Raw genomic sequence first — 25584 nt, 5'->3', positions numbered from 1 at the left:
TTAAGTGGATAGCAGCAGGCACGGCCCCCATGCCACAACCTATCCAACGCCCATGCCAACACTCTGCCACCCAGCTCTTACCCTGCCTGTTGGTGATCACCAGCTTGTATTCAGTGGCCCTGGGTACGGCACTCCACAGGAGCCGCACGCGGCCCGTGCCCACGGGCACCACTTGCAGGTTGGACACGCTGTCTGCTGTTGGTTCTGCCATTGAAACACAAGGGAATCCCCCCAGTCAGACAGAGCGAGACCAAGGGGCCTGGCCCAACGCCTGCTGGGGTGCAGGAATGACTGCCCCAGGGGAAAGGTGGCGTTCCCAGCCCTGGGGCAAGGGAGGCCTCACCCCTCTGGAGTGGGGGTGAGGCCAGGTGCAGCACGCACTGCTCATTGAGTGAGGGTGGGCTGGGTGCAGCACGCACGGCTCATGAGCACCCTGGGTGCCTGTTCTAGAGAGGCACCGCCAGCGGTTAATGACTGCTGGGCCTGCTGCTGAGGGGAGGGAGCCTGGGAAAGGAGCTAGGAGAAGAGGAACCCACCCCTGTGTGAAGGAACAAGGGCCCACCTCCCACCCCCCACCCATGCCCCAGTCAGAGCCCCCAGGGGTGCTGGAAGGAAATCCCATCTGCCTGCACCCAGGCCCAGCTGCACGGGACGGGCACAGTCAGTCCAGCCCGGCCTAGCTAAGGCTGACGCAGACCGATCTCAGCACCCGCCTACCCACCCACGGAGCTAGCCGGCACTCACCGATGAGGACGCTGAGGGAGGCGGCGCTGCCCTCGCGCCCACCAATCAGCGCAGACACACGCACTACATAGGTGACCTCCGCTCTCAGGTCCTCGAGCTCCAGCGTGGTCTGGGTGCCTGGGATCTGCAAGGTCCTGTCGGTGTCGTCTGTGGGGGTGACAGGAATGGTGGGGGGGCCCAGGACTCCCTTGGGATCTGATGTCACAGAGGGACCCTGAGGTGGCTGATGCGATGTCCCTGCTATCCTCAGACCTGGGTACAGAGCGCTGAACCCCCACCCACTGGCCAAGCCATGCTGACCCCAGGGCCGCCTGGGCCTTGGGGCCCAGATCTCCTGGCTGGGGAGCGGGTACCACTCCTTCCCCACCACATACACACACCTGGTCCGATCAGCAGGGGAGCACACTTCAATCAGAGCCCACTCGCATGGCCCGAGAATCACACATGCCATTCCATAGCTCCCAGCAGGGGGTGGCCACGCTAGTAGATGCCCAGCCAATGGTGCTCTGGAGGAATGTCAGGCCGGGGTGGCTAGAGCAGCTGGGGCTGCTGGACTGGGGACAGGTAACTCTCCCACTACTGAGCATGGGCTTGTGAACACGTGCTCCCAGTCCATGGCATCAGTTCTGTGTCACACAATTCAGACCTAACAAGTGCAAGGGAAACCTTCTGAATGTGACCCCAGTGAAGTAGACCCAACAATGCCTGCCTGAGTCTGCCAGCAGCCTGAAACAATATCTCAGAGGTGGGAACTGCTCTGTTCACATCAGCGTGGAATGTTGACTCTGAAACCTAATGATTACAGTGCAAATGCTAACACTTAACTATTTCAGTGCTGTTGCCTGTTTTAGTGGAAGCATCCAGCTAATGGGTTTATGCCAAGAATCCAAGCTGCCTCCTGCAACTATCCAAGGGCCAAAAGCCCCAGCTGTCCCCTACCCTACTTCCCTATAACAGCTTCCTTACAAGGCTGGGCAGAGAATTTAATGTAGGAACAGCATGGAACTCATAGCAGTGAATAGCCAAATACGCAGCACAAATGAGGGCAAGGGAAGACGGGGCATTGTACTGCGGGCTTTAGTCACGCGCAGAGTTAATGCCATCAAAACCTGCAGTCTCAGATTTAGCATCTACCTCAGAATCTCAGCCAGCTACCCACCTGCCCCCAAGCACTCAGCCACAGGGCCAGTGCCAGCCAACTACTACACAGTTCACAAGCCCCTGTCCATCCTCCCAGAAGGATCGGAAGATGAAAGTGGAGAGGACTGAAGCGCTGCTTTGCAGAAGCACTGGTGTGGTGTGGATCGCTGACAGGACGGTCACTACCACAACTGCAGATAACCCATGACGTGTTCTCCAGGGCGGTGGCCAGTCCCAGTCCCCCCATCAGCACCCTGAGGAGACTGAGCCTCAAATGCCAGTCAGGAGGCAGGTGGCACTCGAGAGTCAACTCTGGATGAGTCTGGAGCTCCAGCCTGCAGCCCCAACTCCGCCGCGACCCCAAAGCTCTGCCCCTCCCCCCCGCCACCTCCCCCCCCAAGACTCACCCTGGGAGCTGCGCAGCACAATCTTGTACTCGGTGGCACCTGGGACCCCAGTCCAGGCTAGCCGGATCCTCTTCCCCAGGGTATCAATGACCCGCAGGTCAGAAATGCTGCCTACGGGGGGCTCCACTCCTGGAAGACAAGACAGCGCTAGGGCCAGGGCTCGGAGCTGGGGGGACAGAGCCTGAAACACCATGCAGCACTGGGAGGGGAGAGTGGGGCACCACAGGCCCATGGCCCAGGCAGAACAGCACTGGCAGGGCCAGGAGATCCTGCCCTCACCCAACCCATGGGGTTCCTGGCACCCCAGCTGCTGCAGGGACAGAGGCCCCAGCGCAGGGCATGGATCTGTTTGATCACTATTTGCCCAGCACTGAAGTCACTTCCTTTGAAAATCCGCAGCTTAGGAGCGGCACTCAAATAGCACAGGGGAAGGAGGCGGGTCTCTCAGCCCCACACAGTCCAGGCACGGAAGGGAGCCTCAGCATTGACCCCATCCATGCTGCCAGGCCAGAGCCCAGAGGGGTGAGCCAGGAGCAGTGCAGGGTCCCCTGTGCTGGGGAAGTCACTCACTTGGAGGGCCACCCACCCCAAAATGGGGCAGGTAGGATGAAACAGAGCCACTTGCATTGTGAACTGGGCACCTCCAGGCTCTGGTGTCCCTCCTCCAGTCCTTTCCCCTCTCCACCTGTGTGGGCCCCAGGGGCATTCACTCACCTGTCTGGGAGATGGTTACAGGCGTGGCCACCTCCCTCCCATCATACAGCGTGTAGAGGGTGATGCGATACTCCGTGGCTGGCTGCAAGCCGGTGAGCTGGTAGCTGTTGATGTTGGTGGGCAGGGACACAGTCTGTGGCGGCTCAGCACCTGAGAAGTAGAATGACGGGGGCAGTCACATGCCGCTTCCCAGCCCTGAATCTCAGCACACCCCTCTCCCCTTCTCCATAGTCCTCCCAGGTGGACCCCTGCCTGCACCGGCAGCTGGATTCCCCTAAATTGCCTGCTCTGACTGTGAGCCAGACCCAGAGCCCAGCTGAGCCCGTGGAGATCAGGATCTAACATCCTACCTCCACCCAGTCGCGAGGCATCTCAGCTTCCCCGGTAGCCTTCCCTTCCCCTCCCCATGCCATGGGGATCTGCTCAGCCCACCTGTTGCTCTTCTCCATTCCAACCGGTAGCCCCGGGCTTCGGGGATGATGTTCCAGGCCACCTGGATGGATGTTGGACCCAGAATGATGGTCCTCAAGGACTGGACTATGCCCATTTCTAGAGGAAGGACAGACAGACGGCCAGGCTGAGCTCAGCATCATGAAGGCTCTCGACAGAGCCCAGCCCCCATGGGGGAGAAACACTTCGGCTTCCAAATCCACCTCCCAAGCTGAGCCTAATGGCTAGGGTCCCCTCCAGAGCAGCCCCTCGGGAAGTGAGGTGGTGAGTCACACCCCAGTGCCCACCAGCACAGCTGTTGCTATTTACCCCTCAGGCTGGGCTGCGTGCCCCTAAGGGAGGGTCCTTCCCTGGCAGCTCCCGGAGGAAGCCAGCTTTGGGTAGGGATTCAGTCTGCAGGGCTGGGGAACTGGAGGCTGCACTGGCAAGAGAGCCACTACGCCAAGAAAGGGGATGAGGAGGGAGGGACAGAAGGCTGGGGAGACGGCCACTCCACTCCCTCCCGCAGGCTGCGCTGGGGGTGACATTGGTACATGCATGCTGGCCTCCTGCCTGGGTGGGGAGTGGTGACCCTTCGCACTGGGCCAGCTGCCTCCTGCCCCCCTTCCCCTCGTGCTGCCTCCTGCCCCCCCTCCTTCCCCTCGAGCTGCCTCCTGCCCAGTCCTAGCATCCCTGCCTGTGGGGTTCCCAGCCTCATGGGGCCGTTCATGAGCTTGAATCGAACACAAACGGCCTGTATCCAAAATCATTAGTAACGTCCCGGGCTCACAAGCCCAGTGGCCTGGAAAGGCCCAGGAGCCCTGGCAGGGCTCTCCTGAGCTCCCTACAGAGGGCTTCTTCTTGCCCAGCCTACCCCATGGTGGGTACCAGACCCAGAGCAGCCCCAGAGGCCAGGCCTGGAGCAGCTGATGCTCCCAGCCAGAAAAAGACACAGCAAAAAATAACTCCCCATCTCCCTCAGAACATGTCCAGAAACATCTGTGCCATGGGGTCACTCCCAGGGCTGAGCACCACCTTACAATAAGGGCCTCCCTCCTTCCCCAGGGACCTGCAGGAAAGGCATGGCTACTGTGCCCTGGCCAGGCCAATGGCATTAATCCCCCAGAGACCCAGCCAAGGACACTACGGGCAACCAGCAGAGGTACCATCAGGGCTGCTTCTGCAGGAGCTACCCAACTCTCCTCCCCACTCCACTGTGGGTACCACCTCATCCCCCTCCCTGGCCACAACAAAGTGATCTCTCAGCCAGAATCCTCCCAGCCAGAGTTGCTACCTCCCCCTGTGCATCGCTCTCCCATGAGAGGAACACCAGCCAAGCCTGGAGCCATGTGCTACTTTGTGCTGCCCCAGCTGCTTGCTCTGTTGGTCTTCCTGATATACCCAAAGTGTAATCTTTGGGGGGCCAGACCTCTCTCTTCATTACATAGGCATGTGTGTTTATGCCAACTGGCGAGGGGCACAGATGGTTTGCATAAGGGCTACAGGGGCCTCCTGGGTCTGGTACGTACATGCTAGCTCACCAAAGAGTGCCACACAAGGTCACAAACAAAAGCCGCTCATCAGAAATATCATCAGAAAACGCAGGGGTGGTGTAAGGAGTTGTGTACATACACTGAAAATTATGTTATCTAAGGACTGTGTCTAAGGGATGGGCCACCAGCAAAGGTGAAAAACGGGTTTTCAGTCAGATGAAAAACGTTTCTCTATTTTCATGGAAATCGAGTATTGTCTGGTTCACAAGGGGTCTCCTCTCACCAGGCCGAACTGAATATTAACGAAGGATTGTAACGTCTTCAAAGGAGGAAAAAGTAAAAAGAGGATGAAGCAAACAGTAGGTAGGGAGAACAATACTTGAGGCGCACATCAAAGACTTGCGCTAATATATCTGGGGGCATCTTTCACCTAGGAAGCCACTGGGCAGTGAGTTTACTTCATGAAAGAGGGGTCTCCCCCAGAGTTGGCTGAAAAAACTAGTAAGAACAGTGGGTGAGATCAGCTTCTTCAGACAGGAGGAGAAGTTCTTAGTGAAGTTATCTAGAAAGCTTGTCATGATTTTGTTTTCTGTGTAACCATTTATTTCCAGCAGTCTTACTTGCTATCACAGGAATCTCTGTTCTTTAATAGTAACAACGAGAGTCCTGTAGCACCTTAAAACCTAACAAATTTCTGCAGGCATAAGCTTTCATGGGCTGCAACCTACTTCATGCATCTGATGAAGTGGAAATCACAGATAGGAGGTATATACATATATGCACATCTAAGGGTAAGAAACAACAATGGGGAGGGCAAGTGCTAACGTTGTTTCTTACCCTCGGATATATATATATATATATATACCTCCTATCTGTGATTTCCACTTCATGCATCTGACAAAGTGGGTTGCAGCCCACGAAAGCTTATGCCCCCAGAAATGTGTTAGTCTTTAAGGTGCTACAGGACTCTCGTTGTTTTTGCTGTATACAGACTAAGCTGCCCCTCTGGAACTTTTGATAGTAACGCGACTCCTGTTTTCACTATCAATATATCTCAGTGCTGTGTGTCACACAAAGTGCTGGTCCTGAACTGACTCTGACAAGCTGGTGCATACAGTTCCTTGGGAACAACAAGCCTGGTAATTCTGGGGGTGCTCAGTGGGTCGGGGCTGGACACTGCAGGGCATGCTCTGAGGACTTGGGGATTGGCATGTGCCTATCGGTATCTGCGCAGAGAGAGGGAGGCTTGAGGGGGCCTGGAAGGCAGTGCTTGGGCTGCTGGTGGCTCATGGTTTCTGGGAGCTGATCCAAGACTGGCACTAAGGGCAGTGGTGGCAAAATGCCTCAGCCCTGGGGGGTGTCATAATCTATACAGGGCTTGGCACAATGGAAGCCTGACTGGGGCCCCTGGCTGCTGCCACAGTATAAATATGACAGTTATCCCAAAGAGCCACCAGCTGCTTGGCACAGACCCTGCCCCTCACCTCTATGCCCAGGCACACACCTGTTCTTCTCCTAATGGAGGCTGTGGGCCCCTCCACTTGCCCATAAAGCGGAGCGACTGTCAGCAGGTAATCTGTGTCGGGCTGCAGCCCTGTCAGCAGGTAGGAATTCTTGCTGGCATCCACATCAAATTTCTGAATGTCCTGGCCTAAAATAATCCAGAGCAAAAAGGGTTAGGGGACAGTTCCGGGCCATCTGTTCAAACGAGAGCTCCATGCAACACCAGACCAGACCAGACCAGACCAACAGCCCTTCTAGGCCGTTATCCCACCTCCTGACTGCACGGGGCCAGAGCTATGTAGCTGATCCAGTACCCCTGCCTCCATGACACGGCTGATCAAGTCTGGCAGCCAGCCTCCCCCATACACCAGGTCAGACCACAGCCCATCTCATCAGGACTTGGATTCTGAGCTGCCAAAGGGCAGCACCCCGCACCCAGCCACATGTAGCTTTGTCAGTACAAGAATTGTTCATGTTAATAGAGAAGCCGGAGGATGATTGACTAAAACAGCTCCTCCCACCCCCACCCCACCCCAGACACAGGTGACGAACACGCAGGGCCTGATCCGACCCATCCTACACAAGCAGGACTTCCAGAGTTCTATGCCCAGAGGTTTGCAGGACTGGGCCCTGCACCTGTGACCCAGGTGTGTGGGCCTTCCAGGAGGGTTTCAGCAATGGGCTCTGTACAGATGATGTGGCTGACCCGGACAGGAAGCCGCACAAACCCCAAAACGCTGGGAGAGGTCGTTTCTAGGGGCACACTAACACCTTTCTGGATTTACTGGGCCTGGTTAATCAAGCGGGGACGATTCGGTGTGTCTTGGTGGAAGGAGAAACCCCCAGAGCAGGGGCTTGCAGAGAATGGGCAGGCAGCCTGGCGCAGGGCCCCTTCCCACCCATTCCCCAAGGCGGTAATGCCCCTGGGGCTGGCAGAAGGCCCAGCAAGAGAGCATGCATGGATCTGCGTTGCCTTCAGTGTGATAAGAATTCTCTTAAAGAAGTTCATTGCCCCAGCCCCATTGCTCATTCCAGTCTTCCTCTCCCCCCGCCCCCCCGCTTTCTTCCTCTCACTCAACCCACTGCTCAAGCTGCGCTGCCACCCGCCCTCCTCCTCTTCTCCCCCTGCACGTGCTGTCCTGCCACTCGATTCCCTTCTGCCTTGGGCATCCTGGTCCCCTTCTCCCCTCAGCATGCTGCCTCACTCACCTCCCCTCCATCCACTCCGGAAGCTCCAATCTCTTCACACTTCACCAGCAGGTGCTCCAGTTTGGGACCCTCTAGCTCATAACGCACTGACTACAGAAGAGTCCTGTCCCATGGAAGGGGTGTATCTGATGTGCTGGAAGAAAGGCATGCCAGCCCCTCCCCCCACTCCTTAGAGCCTGCAACCCCCCCCCCCCCACCATCCAGCCAGGAGGTCTAGAGAACTGGGTCTATTGTTCAGTCTACAGCATCTTCCCACTGGTTTTTGGGAAAGGGAGAGAGCCCTAGTGAGTCAGGCAGACCTACCTGAGAGGAGTCCCCAGGAGACCCGGTATCCAGTAGCTCCACCCACACCGCGCCAGGTCACCAGCATGCTCTGCAGGGAGATGTCCTGAGCAGACAGCTGCTGCACCCCTTCCAAACGCACTGCAGGGAGAGGGAACCAAACAAAACATCACCATTGCACAAACATGAGACCCAGAAAGATCCTCCGCGCAACCTGCAAGGCAACCAAAGGATACTGTGGAGTCCAGCCCAGCCCAGCCCAGCTGCACTTCTGCCTTCCAGCCCCCACAAGAGACAAGAATAACTTTAACTCTGCTCCTAAATGAGCTCTATTCCTTCGCCACTAATCTCAAAATAGAAACACAGCACCAAAGTCTTCAGAAAAGTGCACTCCGAAATGATGTATATGCACTTCAAGGACACGCACCGATCAGCTTCAAATGCAAGTCCACACTCGTGCATTATTTTAAACGTGATTGTGTTATATACATCAGATATGCCATACTAGTCTGAAAAGACACCAGAGATACTTTACCAAAAAATTCTATGCTCAGGTGACAATGTTATATATATTTAGATACCAAAATCAAAACAACAAAAATACCACAATACGTTATTTAAAAATCCCCAGGTCAGAGCAAAGGTTGTTACGCTGCATCTGAAATACACACTTTTTGTACTGGACATGATATATGCATGGTTGAAAAAAACACGGGATAACAATTTCACAACATTTTGAAGTGGTTCTCATTTCACAGGATTCGAAGAGGACCCGTTTTCCTGTTTGTCCAACACTTTTCACACAGGTTTATTGACATTTTGATCAAAATCATTTTAGAAATGTTTTGCCTATTGAAAACCATGTTTCTTTCCTGGAAAGCAGGATTTTGGGAACATCTTGATGATGTTTTTGAGAAATAGGTCAATAGAATTTGTATAAAAATATGGAGAAAAGATTTATGAAAAACAGAAAATTTCAATAATTTGACAATGATTTTGCAAAAAAAAAAAAAAAAAAAGTTGAGTTTTGGGGGTTTTTTGGTTGTTTTTTTTTTTTAAACAGTCACTTTTGGCAGGAAAAAAATAAACCAGCTATAAGACACCCTCTGTGCAGCCCCCAAACTCTGTCTGTCTGAGCAGATGGTACTTACGGGTTCGTCCGGTTAGCTGGGTGGGTGCTGCCGTCTGCCGCTGGGAGATAGGCTGAAGTGTGACCATATAGTCAGTGTTGGGGCGCAAGTTGCTGAGCATGACGGACACGGCACTGGCCCCCAGGCTCATCTCCTCTGCCTGAGCTTCACCTGGGAAGGGCACAGACAGCGATGCATGGAGGGACTATCCATTAGGGCTCTGGAGCTGCAGGACACCACCCCTGACCTAAAGCAGGCTGCAGCACACAAGCTACGTGGGGCTTCAGACAGGCCTTTCCCTCATGCAGCTGGGTCGGCGAGGGGCACATAACACACAGGACACACTTGCCTTCCCACACACGTGGCTGGCAGCACGAGCACACACACGTTATGTGCTCTCAGTACATTCAGCCTCGCTCTGCGCCCTCACTCCCAGCAGCAGGGCTCAGCCAACGCGAGAAGCTAAACAAAGATCAGGGGCTCGACCCAACAGGACAGGGCTGGGAAAAGGGAGCGAGGGCACAGCTGGCACTCCCTGGCAGGGAGCTGGCGGCAATTGGCAGCCCCATTGCAGAGGCTGTGAAAGGAGAGGAAGACGGCAGGGAAATAGCCACACACCCCTAAGCTGGCCCCCTCCGCCTGGCACTGGGTCTGGGCAGCACACACCGGTGGTTCTGATGAGCTCAGCTGTGTTTTTGTGCCCTCAGGGCCAGCATTCTCTCTGGGGGAGATGCACTGCCATGGCAGCCGGGTGGGGCAGCGTGCAGGGCGAGGCCCCCTGGGAGAGCTGCCAGGGTCACATGCACTGGGATGGCTGCAGGCTGGGGTGGGGTAACTCCAGGTGCAGCGTCTTGCAGACAACAGCACTAGGGAGCGGGGAGGGCTCGAAACCATCTACATCCCTGCTCGAACCCCAGCATGCACCCAGAGCCCCTGTACACACCCCACACACAAACCCCCAGCCCCACACACTGAACCCCTGTACACACTATCTCCTCTGAGCACACGGATACCCCCTTACACACTGAACCCTGACTGCACAGACCTCCACACGTGCACCCCCAGCACACAACTGACCACACCCACGCCCCTTCTAGACACCCCCACCCCCACACACAGGATTCGCTTGGCTCGCACATTAATCCCCCTTTCCAGAACTGGTGGGAGCTCCCCCAACACGGACAGCCGCAGCGAGGAGCGCTGGGGCAGGAACCCCTCACACACTGGCGGGGTGCCTGGGCTTCTCCACTCTGGCACATGTGAACACCACACGCTGTATCACGCAGATCCTGGCAGCACACCCCCCATTTTGGGCACAGCCAGGCACAGAGGGGGCCCCACACTGACCCCAACCCAGCACTGCCTCCCAAGGGAGCAAGAAGCCATGCAACTGGCTCTGCGTCTGCCTGCCTCAGAGTCCACACGTCTGTCTGCTTCTTCAGGTTTGTGGCTAGTGAGGTTGCTGGACAGACAGGGTGGGGAGGAGGAGGTGGCGCAGCCAAAGAGCAAAGGGAGCAGATACCCTTCCTAGTTGCTTCTCCTCCAATCCTCCCACCCAGCCCAGTCCTAGGGCAGTGGAGAAATGCATGCCCAGGCAAGGATTCATTTGTCCTCCTGGAATGGGTCCAGGCTCCACACCCTTCACGTGAAGGAGGAGGGCCTGCAGCCCGGCTGGCAGTTCTCCTGTGGCAGAGAACGCAGCCCTGGGGTGGACATTCTCACGTGGAATTGCAGAGCCATAGGAGAGGCGGTGCCTCCCCAGCCCCGTCACCCGCACCCCGAGCTCACCTCGAGCCACGTAGGTGACCCGGTAGCCCTGCAGCTGCTCCAAGGCAGCTCCCCAGGCCAGTCTGAGGAAGGACGGTCCAGCCTCCACCACTCGGAAATTCGACACTCCAGACAGGGCCTCTGAAAGAGAATAATGCAGGTGTGGAGAAGACAGAGGCAAGGCCAGTACCCTGACACACTCCTGCCCCGGAGAGCACCATGTCTGGGTGCCAGGAGGAAAGGAAGCTTCTGCCTCTGCCCATGAGCTTCCCAAGAGGCACCCTGGGGTAATGGGGGGGAGGGTCATTGCTATGTGACCACATTAGCCAGTCCGGGGCCAAGACCCAGCACGTGGCGGAGCAGCCCTAAGACTGTTGGGCTCCACTGGGCAGGGTCTTCGGGATTCGACATTGACTCAAAGACTCCCCGTATAAAGGCCGTCTCTCCACTGCCAAGCCCACCAACACCCCAGGGCTAAGTAACAGCATCGTGGGACCCACCAGCGCCCAGCTCGGTAGCAGCACTCACACCCCATCAATCCCATCCCAGCGCGGTCAGCTAGCCACAGAATGCAAGACGGTGGCTAAGACGGAGTGAGCACATGGGGGGGGCCACAGGGAGTCACCCATTCCCATGGGAGTCGCCTGCCAGGGTGATGGGCACAAGGGGTCTCGCTCGCCCCAAACTGAGCTGGAAGCGAATCCAGCAGCCCTGTCCCACCCTTGGACGGGCTCGCAGCCAGCCCGTTCTCTAGCCACCACCCTGAGAAACCAGGCCCCGCCCCTGTGCCTGTAACAGGGCCCAACCCCAGACGATGGCGCCCGGACCAGTTAGCAAACATCACCAGGCTCTTCCAACAGGAGTCCCCCTGGCTCAGAGAGCACCGGGAGCCTGGGTGTGCAAGCTGGTTCCTGTCTGGGCCAGGCGCGTGCGCGGCACACGTGCTGCCTGGGCAGGTGGGTGGGTGACTCACCAGTGCGCCCTTTGCCAGAGACCGACTCGCCAATGCTGTTGGCGTACTGGGCAATGACAGTGACCAAGTAGTCCGTCCCTGCCTGCAGCTGGCGCAGCACGGTGCTCGTCTCCCTGGGGCCCAGGCTGACCTGTCCAACGGCAGAAGAAGCCATTACCCTCCTCAACCAGAGAGATCCAACAGCCCGCCTGCTCGCCACCCCACTCCTGCTGTGCAGATGGCCCGGCCCACTGAGCCAGCCCCCTGAGAGGAGGTGGACGCCATATGGGATTTTGCACCATTCATTTCCCGAAGGGGTTTGGTGCTGGAGCAGCTGCCACGAGAGGCCAACAGGTTCCATTCACCCACTGCACACACCCCCTTCCCAGTGTGCCTCAGCCGGAGCCGGAGAACGGCTGAGGACGGGAGCTCGGTCCAGCAAGCGGCCCATCTTGGGACATGGCTGGAAAGGGAACTCTCACCTCTTGCATCTGTGCTGTAAGTTGCTGCCCCAAGCCCGTGAGCGGCACGTACTGGACTTTGTAGCCTGTGACAGGGCCGCCTGCTGCAGTCCAGCGGATCCTCAGCATGTCGACTGTCTGCTCCAAGAAGACCAGGTTGGTTGGGCCGCTGTACACCCGCGGACCTGAGGGGAAGGGAAGCAGCAGTCAGGCTCCCTGCTGGCGCCACGCCTTCCCCGGGGCTGACACAGGCATGGAGCCGCGGTGCGGACTCCAGCTCCCTGCTGCCCAAGGCAGGGAGCCGCTCAGGGACAGATGGCCTCTGCCACCACGAAGCATGTTATTAGAAGAGAATCATGTAAATGTTCTCACTCAAACTTCCTGGGTGGGGGGAATCGTCCAGTTACCAGGGCAGCACCGCGGGGCCAAAGTGAACCCACACAGAGCCCCAGTCAGCGTCGCATCACCACGAAACAATGCCGCAGTGTGACACTGGCACTGAGCCTAGACACGAAGTCATAGCTCCAGGATCGGGTTCGTGTCCAGGAACGCGGGAGGGTGGAGTTTAACCCTTCCATTGCAGCACTGGAAACAGCTGCGACAGCCGGCGCCAAAGAAGCAGAAAGTGAAGCATCTTGCCAGGCAGAACCAAGTGCAGACAGGGCCCAAACCACCACGCTTGGGCTGTAACGGTCTCCTGGGGGGAGGAGAGCATTGCAAACAGGAGAGACAGCGTTCCAAAGCCAGCCCAGGGCTGAGCCATCGCAGGGGGAGGCAGAGAGCACCAGCTGCAGCTCGGCCCTCACCCATCTGCAGAACCCCTCCGGTGCTGGCGCACACCCTCCGAGACGCCAGCGGGAGCAGAGTGCCCAGGATCTTAAAGTCGTTGACGTAGAAGAAGTAGTCCTCTGAGGGAGTGGAGGCCACACGCATGAGCTCCGCGCGGTCTGCGTTCTTGATCCCTGTAGGGGGTGGAGAGCAGGTGAGGGGACACTGGAGTCTCTCTCCTAGGAATAATCCCCTGGGCTATGGCCTGAGCCACACACCTCTCCCCCCTCTCCTCCTCCCAGCATCCTCCATCCTTACTCTCCCTAGCCTGCTGTTACAGTGCCAGACGTTCAGGGCTAGCAGCAGCACGTTATAGGGGTGCTGGGCTCCCAGGGCCCTTGGCCCGTCCCCTCGGACTCCCCCATTAGGCTCCTGTATCTCCCACCTCCTCGCTGGCCACTACAAGACGTTACAGGGCACTGGAATTCAGAGCTCCCTAGCCTGACACCCCCTGCGCCATCCACTTCTCTCCCTCACGCTAGAGGATCAGGCTCCTTCCAGGCCGTGCCAGGTGCTTCCACTCCCATTCAGCAGCTGCACTGGCCAAGATCACAGGGTCCGGCTCTGCCTTCCTCTTAGAGCCCCCCGGGACCAAAGGGACACCATGGCCTGCGGTGGGAGTCCTGAGCTGCCTGGTGAAGGCAGAGAGACCCTGGTGCTCCCAGCAGGTGCTGGAGTCACTTACCCACAGCAAAGACCTTAATGCCCTGCGCCTTCAGCTTCAAGGACGGCTGCTCAGTGTCATCCTGGGACTTGCCATCTGTGATGAGAATGCAGACCTGCCAGGGAGAGGCAAGGGCGTGTCAGGAGAGCGCCAGCCAACTCCACACCAGCCACCAGGCTCAACACGAGCCGCAGGGCCCACCTCATGCGGGAGGGGTCCCCAAAGCCAGTGCCCCCAGGCGGCTCAGCCAAAGCACAGCAGAGATGAGATAGGGACCCCCAGATGCTGAGTCTAAAGGAGCCCGTGCGGGGAAGAATGGGAGCAGCAGTCAGACGGTCCCATTGGGCTGGACGCTGGAGCATGTTGCCTCTCCACTGTCCCCCCTGTTATGGGGAAAGAGTTGGAGCTGGGTAGATGTTACCAGGGGTTCGAAGGAGGGGGGCTGTATCGACCCATGCACCAGCAGTACCCAGCTCTGCTTCCCCAGCCAGGGCCATCAGCAGGTTCTGGCCCCACTCGCTGTGAGCCACCAGGCCAGCGTTTCACATCCACGGGCCCTGGCCATGGTATAAGCAGGGTCTCTCGAGAGGTACCTTTGGGACGACGGGCCGGATCTGATTAGGCCCAAAGAAGTTGTTGGCGATGTACTGGAGGCCGGCGCCTGTGCGTGTGTTCCCACCTTTGTAGCTCAGCTGCTGGATGGCCCTCTTCACCTCCGTCCCATTGGGATGCTGGGAGAACGTGAACTCCACCCTGGGGACAAACACAGTTCCAGGGGGCTGGGGGCAAACCACAACACAGACCGCTCACAGCCGAGCGGGATCCCTGTGCAGTAACCACACGCCCACATGCTTCCTTAGGGGAAGCTTCCAGGGCACCCACAGGATTTCTATAGGGGATGGGATGCACCCCTAGGGTGCAGCTCTACAGAAGTGAGGTGATGACACCACAGAGCTGGTCAGTGGGTTATTTATAATGGAGCTCCATAGAAAATATGTGCAAGGAGCTGCAGGGACATGGGGGGTAATTAGACATTTTATAGTCAAGGCCAGGACTATAACGGAGTTCAAAAAAGAACAAGTAAGTTCATGGAGGATAGGTCCATGAATGGCTATTAGCCAGGACAGGCAGGGATTGCTGTTTGCCAGAGGCTGGGAATGGTTGACGGCGTGGATCACTCGATGATGACTTGTTCTGTTCATTCCCTCTGAAGCACCTGGCATTGGCCACTGTCAAAAGACAGGATTCTGGCCTAGCTGGACCAGTGATCTGACCCAGACTGGCCAGCACAGGGGGCTGAGCACAGCCACCATGAGCAGAGGCAGCACCCCCTCCCCAGCAAATAGCTCTCCCACAGAGCGCCCCGCGCTTCCTCGGCGATGGAAACCCTGAGAGCCCCCCTCGGAGCACAGAGAGGTGACCCCACAGAGGCGGTGGGAGCCTTCCCACACATGCCTGGCAGGTGGGGACAGGACCATCAGGACTCACCTGGGGTCATCACTGTACTGCACTGCCCCGAATCGCACTGCGCTCTCACCGACCACATGGACAAAGGGCCTGACCAGGTCCTCCATGAAGGCCCGGATCATCCGGAAGTTGGCCCGCCCGATGCTAGAAGATCCATCCACCAGGAACACAATGTCGGCCTTATAGACATTGATGCACATCCCTGCAAAGCAACCATCAGCAGCTCAAAGCTGGCTCCCTTTGATTCAGCATGTCAGCGTATGGGGAGATTTTGATAGACCAGGAAAAGGGCCAGGGACCGCTTGATAGCCACAAGTGTGACAATCAATATTACACTAACAGGAGCCAAAATCTGTAGGGCTTTCTGCAGGCCTGTGCAGCTTTAGCATGACTAAGCCAGGAGGGGAAGGGAGCCTTTTTCTCAACCATATTTGACTCTGCACTCCCCACCCCCCATGAAGTCTCCGGTGGACGTGCTGGGATCTGTGTTTTAGGTGAAAAGCAGGAGACTGATCTCTGCATGCCCTCTGGGAGATGTTCATCAGGGCCTCAAGCCATGTGGATTCTGCAGAAACACATCTGACTAAGAAGTGATCTGAGGAAAACCTCTTGTTTAGCTTTTGAAACTGCTCGCCCAACAAGTTTTTTTCTTGATGTGTTATTGTCTATTAACAGGGATAAATGGAGGGGGGACAGGGGGAGAGATTTGGACTCTTCAGGGATCTCTTCCTAGACACAGTTTTGGGGTCTCCACCAGGGCAGCTGGAAGACAGGCCAATCAGAAAGCTGCCGCTGTACTGCTCGAGAGACACACCAAACCTTGGTAATTATTGAGGGTTGGGGTGTTTTACTAACCTGTGTGCAAATGCTCGAGACTAAGTAAAGTATAGCTTCTAAGTGAGAGCACTTTTATACTGTTTCTACCAGTCCATCTATCGGCTGGACGGCCATGTCTCCATCTGATTTATTTCCTGACACCACCTCGCACAGAGCTTTGGGTTGATAGACCCCCAGGTAACCACAGGGCCAGAGGGGACTGCCCCAGCCCTGCAGCGGAGGCTCCCTCCACTGGCTTAGCCCTTCCAGCCTTTTAGGCCTGGAGCCTGCACTCCACCCACAGAGAGCTCAAAGACAGCCAAAGTCCGTGAATCAGGGGCAAGGAACCCCAGACCTCAGGGCCCATGTTCTCCAACAAGGAGACAGATTCAGTGCCAGGGGCCATGATAGCCTGTCCCTCTAATGCAAGGAGTTCCAGGGCCCAGCGGGGGTGGTGCAGACAGGGCCAGCCCCAGGCTGGGGTGGGGATGCCCCATGAATAGACAGCGGGTGAGCACTGCCAGCAGCCAGTGCTTGTGGGCTGACAGCTCCCCCAGGGTCCATTGACCAAGAGCCCCCTTAGCAGAGAACATGATGGATTTTGTCAGGCTAGTGCCACATTCCTGCCAGCCAACCGCAAGTCTTTGCAAAGGGGTCGGGGCGAGGCGACAGCTGCCCCTCCCCTGGGAATCACTCCAGCCCCTCACACACCCCACATTCCTTCAGGGATAAGTCACTGGCCAAGGGGCAGCTGGGGCTCCAGGTCCTACTTGGGCTGAGAGAGGCAGCTGCACCACACAGGCCCATGAATCCTTCCTCCTCCTCCCCTCACCCCACAAGCCACCTCTGAATGTCAGCACAGGGCAACTCCCAACCTCTCGTAGGATGAAATCCCTGGGCTCCTCCATGCCCCCAGCCCAGGGAGGGGGCAGTCCTCAGACCTGGGGGAGGAGGGGGGGAGGGAGACAGCAACTCCCAGGCTGAGCATCAGGGAAGCGCAGTCCACATTCTGGAGCAGAACAAGCCTGCAGGGAGCCCCCTGGCCCATCCCAGGAAGACAGGGCCAGCAGAAAGTCAGCAAGGGAGACGCCTCACTCCCCCCACTCACAGTCCTTGTTTCAGAGACAGGATCAGGGCCGGGGGCTCTCAGTCTGGGGACCTAGCCCTTATCCCCTGCAGCAACAGGACCACCAGGGTAGAGTGACCAGATAGCAACTGTGAAGAATCGGGACGCGGGTCAGGGTAGCGGGGTTATAGGCACCTATATAAGAAAGAGCCCCAAATAACAGGACTGTCCCTATAAAATCAGTCACCCTACTCCAGAGTGGCACTGAGAGAGGGATCCCAACCTCACCTTCCAGAGGGAGGAAGCAAGAGCCTGACATCTCACAGGTGGGGCCAGGAGCTGGGTCCCCCCATGGGGGCTAATGGAGCACACTGGACTCCCGGGACATGCCCCACTTCACCTTACACATCAGCAGGCAGGGTGGGCTGGGCTGGGGACAGGGACAGGGTCAATTGGGATACCAGAGAGACAAGAGCCGGAAAATTGCAGAGAGCAACAGATTTGTGACACTAACTCTACACGGTAACGTGCCAGGCTCCAGACAGACATCCAGCCAGGCTCCAGACAGACATCTAGCCCACAGATGCGGAGACCCAGAGGCCAGCTTCAAGGCGGCAGGGGAGCAGAGTACCCCTCCCCTAGATCATTTCCGTGCCCAGTCCAGTCCTGTGTCAGGCACATGGGGACTTGGGGAACCATTCAACAAACTGTGTCCCATCCATGTGCATAGATGGGGGATGGTCAGGGAGTCATAGCCCCCCCAAAACTGCAAGCCTTGGGCAGGCATGGCATTTGCCCACCCCCAGCCTCATTAGCCTGACTGGAGCTGCCCCCCACCTCCCCCTGCAATACAGAAGTCAAACTACACCTATTGTCCCATCCCTTCCCCGGCATACACCCCACCATCCAGTTCCCATACAATACAGCAGGGCCACAGCTCAGAACTGCCTGGGAAGCCTGCCAGCGAGTCTGTGCTGGGAGGAGACACCAGGTATCAGACTGCAGGGCACAGGCTGGTTTGAGGGGAGGAGGTGGGACCAGCCTGAATTCACCCACCCAGCTGACTACGTGGGACAAATGCCCTCGTCTTCCCTCCCCCAGTCTCTCTGGGGCCAAGTGGTGTCTCCAGCAAACCCAGCGAAGGTGCCACAAGTGGGCCCATCCCCCCAGCCCCTGCCTCCCATACCCCCCTTGGAGAGCCCAGGCAGCACCAACCTTGGTTTCGTTTTTGTGCCGTAACAGGCGCCGGGGCTAGGAGCACAGCGAGAAGCAGGATCCACCCCCTCATCGTGGGAGCCTGCAAGACACAAGAGGGAGGTGCTGATGCCAGCCAGGGAACAGGAAAACCAAGAGGGGCTCATGTTTCAGCAAAGCAATGGGGCGGAGGGGGCAGAGACACAGCTAAGCTGCTTGGAGAAAGCCCAGGTGCTTCACCCCACAGCAGGAATTGCCACTTTTGGCCAGTGGCCAGTCTCTGACCAGTGGTCAGATGCAAGAAACCCCCTAGTGGACACTTATGGGCTACCTCCCTCAAGGGAAGTGCCTCCCTAGCCCCCCATGGTTGGTTCATGGCCTGAAGCAGGCATTTTTATGCTGGTCTGTGTAACCGTGGATGCTCTTACTGGCTATATAAAGGTCTGACCCAGATCTGAAATGTGCTACGCTCTGGGTTGCAGCGATCCCTCATGGCAGTAAGTTCTATGGGTTCATTGGTTTGAAGGCTTTCCTTCGGTCAGTTCTAAATGAGCTGGCGTTCAGTTTCCAGTTTCTTGTGCCAGGAGGCAGGGTGTATAGATGAGCCCCATCCGCCTTCTCTAAACCACTCACTATTTTGCATAAATCTAGAGCTGTGATTTTCAACCCGAGGGTCATGACCCCCGTGGGGAAGGGGGGTCACACGGCACTGACAATTTCGTTACAGTCTGAAGCACTCCGCCACCCCCGGCACATCCTGACCTTCCACAGTCAAATTTTCTCAGTCAGCCTCTGACCACATGCAGAGATACTGAGGCAGGCTCAGGACCACCACCGTTGCTACATGGGCTATAGAAGTAAGAGTAAGTGATGGAAGGGGACCACCAACATTTTTTACCTCAGATATGGGGCCACCAATCTCAATAGGCTGAGAAACACCAGGGGAGAGTGTCCCTTCTCTCTGAACTACAATGTCCCAGGCATTTCACCTCTCAGTGGGCAGCCTCTCTCCATCGCTGGATCCTTTCTGGGGTGACCAGAACTGAAAACACAATCCAGCTGAGGGGTCAGCACTGATTTACACTGAGTCACCCTAGTCCTTTCAGCACTATTATTATTCAATATTGTTTCCTAGTCCAGTTCTTATGCACCTTGCCAATCGGTTTGCTTTTTCTGACAGCCAGACATCTCAGAGCTGTTCACAGTGATGTGCATGGCTTTTCCCTGAACAGTTACAGTTCATTTAAAACCCAGCAACGGGTGTGATTCATTCACATGATTCCCTCCAATGTGCATTCATTCAAGATCACAAGGTCACTCAAGCTGAAGGACAACAAATTTAACTGCTTAAAAAAGACACTGTTAATCTGTGGAACTTGCTGTTGCTGGATATTACCAAGGAAAATATCTTAGGAAGATTCCACTAATGGTTAGCCATTTATCTGACTAAGAACAGCATCTGCAGTGATGACAGCTGGGACAAAGTCTCTCCAAGGGCCACTGATCCTGCTGCTTCAGGAAGTAGAGTGATCACCTGCTGGAGTAGGTGAGTGAAGAAATCTCCCCTTTAGATCTTACTTCTCTTTGCTCCCTGTTAACCATTTGGTAACAGCTGCCCAGCTGCCATCCCCTCTTGCCTCTCACCCTGCATGGACTGGGGCAAGGCAAACCCAGAGCCTGAGATGCTCCGAAGAGCTCTGTATCCTGCTGCGGAGGGCCTAGCCTTGGGGGGGAAGGGTGTGCACAGAAACCACCTCCTCTGCCACCCAACCTCTGCCAACCTCTGCCACCCAACCCTTCCCCCTGCTCTGGCTGCACTCCTGCCCTTGCCTTTCTCCCCTGCAGCGGGTGCCAGGGCTAGCTGACTGTTTTGCTTTCCCTCCCTCATGCCTGCACTCGGCTGTGCTCCTGCCTCCTCCACTCTTGCATATGTAAATAGCTCTAAGGCTTGTGCCAGGTGGTGTTGCCCCACCTGGATTCTCGTCTCCAGCATCTGATACTCGCCTGCACCTGAAAGGTGACTCTACCAGCGTGCAAAGGGGGAGTGTGGCGGGGCTGGGGGAATTCCTCTGGACCAGATGCTGAGCTTCTCCCTGGCAACAGCAAGACAGAATGCCACCAACAGAGGTCCTCGCTGAGCTCCCTGCCCCCATAAGCCTTGGGTACAAATAGCAGGGTGCCAAGCTGTGAGCATTCACTGATATGCCACCTTCAGCAGGACCCCAAAGGAGACAGTTCCACAGGGTCTTCATAGCTAGGTTGACACTACACAGGGTGCAGGCAGGACGAACCCAATGGGGTAAACATAAAGGAGGAGCCTGCAGTCCTAAGCCAGGCTGGGTGGTTGCTCACTGTGATGAGCGTGCAGGGTCTCAGCTCAGCAAGAATATGAACCATACATTGCCCACAACAGATCGAGGACTGAGCAGGAGGGCAGCTGCCCAGGTGAGTGCAGGCAGAGAAAAGTACCTAATGAGCTACCCATGCCCCACAGCCAGACAGTGACACCATCTGCCCTCTTCCCTCAAACCCGGGCGAGCCACAGAGTGGGGAGTCAGTTCAGCTGCTCCAGGATGCATTGACCCTCCCTGTCTCCCCAGCTCCATCTTTTGGCCCCTGTCCCAGGTAAGCAATTCCCCTGACATACCCTGGGACAAGCTTTATACAGGGCGCTCCAACAGGATGGGGACCTCAGCACCGGTGCACACTGGCTAAGCCTCCCCCCGAACTGATCTCCTGCCTAGGCTGCCTTGTCCCAGGGACTCTGAACAACACTGAACACACATGGAAAAGTCCTGGCAGCAAAAGGGGTCTCACACAGCACAGGGCTGCTCCGGGCACAGGGCAAAGCCATCCGGGGACAGTTAGGGGGCATCAGTGACTTACCACTAAATACCTATCCCCAGCTGCTCAGATTTGGTGGGGAAGGGCCAGTCACCAGGACGCCTGTCCGGACCCAAGGCCATCCCTGGGCTGGGTGGGTGCAAAGCCGCTGTGCATCCAAAGAGCTGACAGACCACGGCGTGCGTGGGAGGGGACCGGGAGCTAAGGATTAAACTGACCGGGGGGCTCCCTTCGCCCTGGAAAGTTCCCAGCGCCGGTGAAGAGGGAAAGGTGCATCCACCGCGCTCCGGGGCTGGGCAGGCTCCTGCCGGGGCTGTTCCCTGCCCGGAGCGGGGCGGAGGGTGACATGGTTATTGGCGCACCAGAGGCCAGCCCGGTTACACCGAGAGGCTCAAGGATTACCCGGGAGCCCCCTGCTTCCAAGCGCAGCCCCGCAGCTGCTGCTGCTGCCGCCCCGGCCGGCCTCCGGTGCTCGCGGGGCCCGGCCAGGCTCACCCCCCCGCAGCGGCGCGCCGGGTTACCTGCTGCCCGCCCGCATGCTCCGCAAGTGCCGGGAAGTGGGGCTGGGAACCGGCGGGCTCTCCTCCGGCCCCTCAGCCAGATCGCCGCGCTGGGCGGGGAGCCCCGTCCCGGAGAAGCTGCTGCCAAGGGGGGGAGCCGGTCCCTGCCTCCTTCCGGCTCCGCGTCCGTGCCGGGCCCCCGGAGCACAGTCCCTGCAACTCCCCAGCCAGCCTCAGTCCCAGCTTTTGGGCAAAGCGCTGCAGGCTGCACCCCCGGCCCAGCCCCTGCTCCCGCGGCAGCCAATGGCCACCCGGCCCTCCCAGGTGCAAGGGGCTGCTCCCCTTCTCGCATGTCAGAGCTGGGCGTGGAGCGGAGCCCGCCACACCCGGGACACCGGGCCTCCCCCGCCAAGGAAAACGAGACAGCCCCGGGGAGTCTGCAGCCCCGGCCTGCGCCTTTCATCTCGCAGCGCATCCGGCCCGGCTGAGCCGCTGCCAGGGAGGTGGACGGGACAGATGGTGGCCACTGGAAGCTGGGGCCTGACCCACGTGGGCGCAGACTGAGGGTCACGGCCGGATCCTCCTTTGGCCAGACCATGAAAGTCAGCCCACAGCTGGGCTCCTTATGGGTCGCGGGGGCTGCAGGGACAACCCGCCTCGGCCCCCGACAGGGGCTGGTCACCCTGGACTCAGCGCTCTCACCCACCCCCCAAAAAGGCGGCTGGGCAAAATGTAACATTTGTCCAGAAAACTGGCCCTTGGCTGGAAATGTTCTGCGTTTTCAATGGAAAAAAAGTCAGCATCCAACTCTTGTAGCCAAACTCTGGAGGCTCGGGTAACTCGGGGGGGGGGTTGGTTTTTCATAGCTGAGCAGCTTTCCCTGGAAAAGTTTTGAAAATTGAAAAATGGAGGTGTTTGGGTTCAGTTTTTGTTGAAAAACTGAAAAATTTTCACTGGAAATTCGGGGGGGGGGGGAGGTGTTTCAAATGTCCTACCCAAAATTGGCCTTTGGGGCCAACTTTATCTAGAGGGTCCCCCAGGGCAGGGTGTACTGGCCATTCCCCAACTCCATTCATCTGGACGGTGTGAGAGCCGGCAGTGCTGTCCCCATCCCAGAGCAAGGACCAGGAGTCCGTAGGAGAGTTCTCAGGGCTGTCATCCCATTGCACCCACCCCACCCTGCCATATCACCTCGCAAAGGATAACAGGACAGTTCTGTCCGGCCAGAGAAACCAGCCCATTTGGTCACACAAACAGGGCTAACCAACTGACACTGGTCACATGTGAAACATGAGCCAGAGGAACCAGAGGCCACTGACTCCATCAGCCCCATGCCCTGCCTGGAAGAAGCCAGTAGCTGTTGCTCCTGAAGAATGTGTAACCTGCCCATTATGCAGCTGGCCAATTGTGTAATGGTCTACATGCTGGAGGGGGGTGTCTTCCTGACCCCTGCTATCAGCAGTTTATGCCTTGTGTCTCCTCTCATTTTAGTTACAAATCTTATTTATGGTCATAAGATTATCCAGCCGCATTTTCAATCCAGGCATAGGAAAGCCACTCAGTGAGACACACTGAGCATCTTTTCTAAGGCAGACCCCAACAAGGGAGACTGGATCCATTCTGCTCCTGGAGTAAATCCCTGGATCTCACCAGTTAACCCAGCCTGGGGCCTCTTTGTCTAATGCTAAAATAAAATGTAACCAAAGTTACCCCACCAGTACAATCCTGTCTCTCCCCTACCCAGTCAGACCAATGGTCCATCCAGACCAATGTCTGCTTAACTAGGTACTTCCATGGTGCTCCCATCCGTGCAGTATCTGAGTGCTTCAAGTTCTCACAAGTAAGAGCATCAAGTGTTCTGTATCCCTGCCATGTAAGATCAGTCTGATGAACCCACCCAGCCTGGAGTCCTGTCTCCAGCAAAAGCCAGTACAGATGCTTCAGAGGACGTTGCAAGAATCCCTACAGTGCCACTGTATGTACTACCCTTGCCTAGAGGGAGACGTGAGAGTGTGGTCAGCTAATGCTCTGAGCCAGGGACTCAGCGCCGTCTCAGGAACGTGCTTTGTCTGCTTTTAAATCCATTTCACTTTACAGCCCTGCTGATTTTGCACTGGTTGGTCTGTCTGTAGCAGTACCATGTGACCCGGCCAATAAGGAATAAGGCACCTTTTGAAACGATCGCTGGAGGGAATGATCCAGACAGACACAGACTGGAACCCCAGCCTCAGTCCCTGGGATAAAGCAATGCCAGCTCCCCCCACCCTTGACTCTCTAGGGCAGCAGGCACACTCCGTGCACACCCCATGAACTAAAGGGGCAGCTCAGCTGGGGGAGAGGGACTGGTCCACACAGGCAGGTTTGAGGCAGACTAACCAGCAGAGGGCGGTGAGACTCGCAGACACCGGTGTAGGACACCTCACTGCAGCATGAGGTGACCCTGGTATCATCCCGCTCCCCGCACAAACAGAGAATTATCAGTCATCTGCCCCATGGCCCCCAGTCAGCTAGCACTCTGCATCCCCACCCACAGCCACCTCACATGGAGAATTAGCAGCCCTCCATCCCGGGGCCCTACCAACAGGAGATTAGCACTCAGCTCCACACCCACCCTCCTAGCCTGCATTATGTAGAAGCACCTCGGTCCTAGAGGCTCCAACTGAGACTGGGAGATCACTTTGCTAGAAGTAACCTCCTTGAGGAGAGGCCAGTCCCTGCCCCCCGGGGCTCCCGCAGGGGCTCTGTGTCCAGTTCACGAGAAGGCTAGAAAGGCCCTGCTTGGTCTCAAAGCAATTCCCAGGGTCCCTTTAAAATCATCTCTGCCTTGGGAGTTCCCACAAAGGCCGCTGAAGGGCCCAGGACCCCACCAGATTGAACAGGCTACTTCCATCACTCCAGCAGGCATTGAAGGTTAATTCTCCATTGAACTTTCACTGGACCATTTGATCAACCCCTGGCTACTCCCATTCCATGGCAGCCCTCTCTTGAACCTGGTGTTGTGCTCCAGCGGGCAGGCTGGGCAAGGCTAAACCAGGCTACAAGGGGGGAATGGAGCTATGGAAGGGCTGGACTGGGTAAGTCCCATCCTCCTGCCATTTGCTCTGGTCCTAGCTGGGACTTTGCGAGCCGGGTGAAGCCCAGCAGGAACTAGAGACATCAGCCATGCTGAGCTGAGTGGCATTGGCCCAAGTGGCTTTGCTGTTCCCAGCCCTTCAGGGTGTCCGGGGAGTTCTGGGAGCCACATGTTGGAATATTTTCAGCCACCGGAGAGACCGAGTCACCAGAGAAATGTCTTCAACAAACAAACAGCCAGAAGAACGGTTCCAGCATTTAATTAGATTATCCAGGGTCACCACTGGAAACAAAACAGGAGGGGCTGGGGAATGGGGGCTCCCAGGCTGCTCAGTTCCCAGCAGAGTGCACACTGGCCAGGAAAACAGGGGCCTCTCTTCCCCACATCCCTGGAACAAAGGGTCACACACTGAGACCCGATCAAAGGAACAGCTTCTTATGTAATGTACAGTTAACACATGGAACTCACTGCTGCAGGATATTACAGAACACCACAGAGTACATTTCAAAAAAGGATTAAATGCTATCAAAGCTAGGCTACCCTTGGTTCTGCATGGCAGGGTGGAGAAAGCTAGACTAGATGGTTCCCATATGGGCACTCCTATGGGGAATGGAGCTGGGTTACTCTGCAACCAGCCCTAGACATATGAGTCCTGGAATTTTAGCTTTTGGAAAGGCAAGGTGCAGAGGGAGACCAATGATCGAGATTAGCCCATGATGAGGGGCATTGTGGAGATGCCCTGGGAAACGTAGAATCATAGAACTGGAAGGGGCCCCGAGAGGTCATCTGGTCCAGTCCCATGCACTTACCACTGACCTTGGGATTCCAGAGGGTATGCTCAATTTTCCTGGCTGTTGGGCTTGTGTTATTCTCATAGGGAGCCAAACTAAGAGGGCAAGGG

At 56.9% G+C, this 25584-nt stretch overlaps 1 protein-coding gene across 1 annotated transcript in view; it reads right to left on the bottom strand.

Moving 5' to 3' along the window:
- Positions 1-21794, bottom strand: part of COL7A1 (collagen type VII alpha 1 chain) — a 92491-nt gene extending 70697 nt beyond the window's left edge. Inside the window, exons 1-17 of the mRNA XM_067544413.1 lie at positions 21632-21794; positions 18288-18369; positions 15212-15392; positions 14317-14476; positions 13745-13838; positions 13038-13193; positions 12253-12416; positions 11792-11921; positions 10840-10959; positions 9073-9222; positions 7943-8062; positions 6432-6578; positions 3438-3554; positions 3006-3155; positions 2292-2420; positions 745-891; positions 82-204 (exon numbers count right to left, since the gene is read on the bottom strand). Coding sequence (XP_067400514.1) covers positions 82-204; positions 745-891; positions 2292-2420; positions 3006-3155; positions 3438-3554; positions 6432-6578; positions 7943-8062; positions 9073-9222; positions 10840-10959; positions 11792-11921; positions 12253-12416; positions 13038-13193; positions 13745-13838; positions 14317-14476; positions 15212-15392; positions 18288-18360 — 2161 coding nt within the window. The 5' untranslated portion in view covers positions 18361-18369; positions 21632-21794. The remainder of the gene's footprint in view (positions 1-81; positions 205-744; positions 892-2291; positions 2421-3005; positions 3156-3437; positions 3555-6431; positions 6579-7942; positions 8063-9072; positions 9223-10839; positions 10960-11791; positions 11922-12252; positions 12417-13037; positions 13194-13744; positions 13839-14316; positions 14477-15211; positions 15393-18287; positions 18370-21631) is intronic.
- Positions 21795-25584: the final 3790 nt, after the last annotated feature.

Source organism: Emydura macquarii, unplaced genomic scaffold (assembly GCF_026122565.2).
Source record: "Emydura macquarii macquarii isolate MOO-44397 ecotype Brisbane River unplaced genomic scaffold, CSIRO-AGI_Emac_v2 contig_968, whole genome shotgun sequence".
Classification (NCBI taxonomy): domain Eukaryota; kingdom Metazoa; phylum Chordata; order Testudines; family Chelidae; genus Emydura; species Emydura macquarii.
Note: the sequence above shows the minus strand (reverse complement) of the source record. Positions and strands in the feature narration are given on the sequence as shown.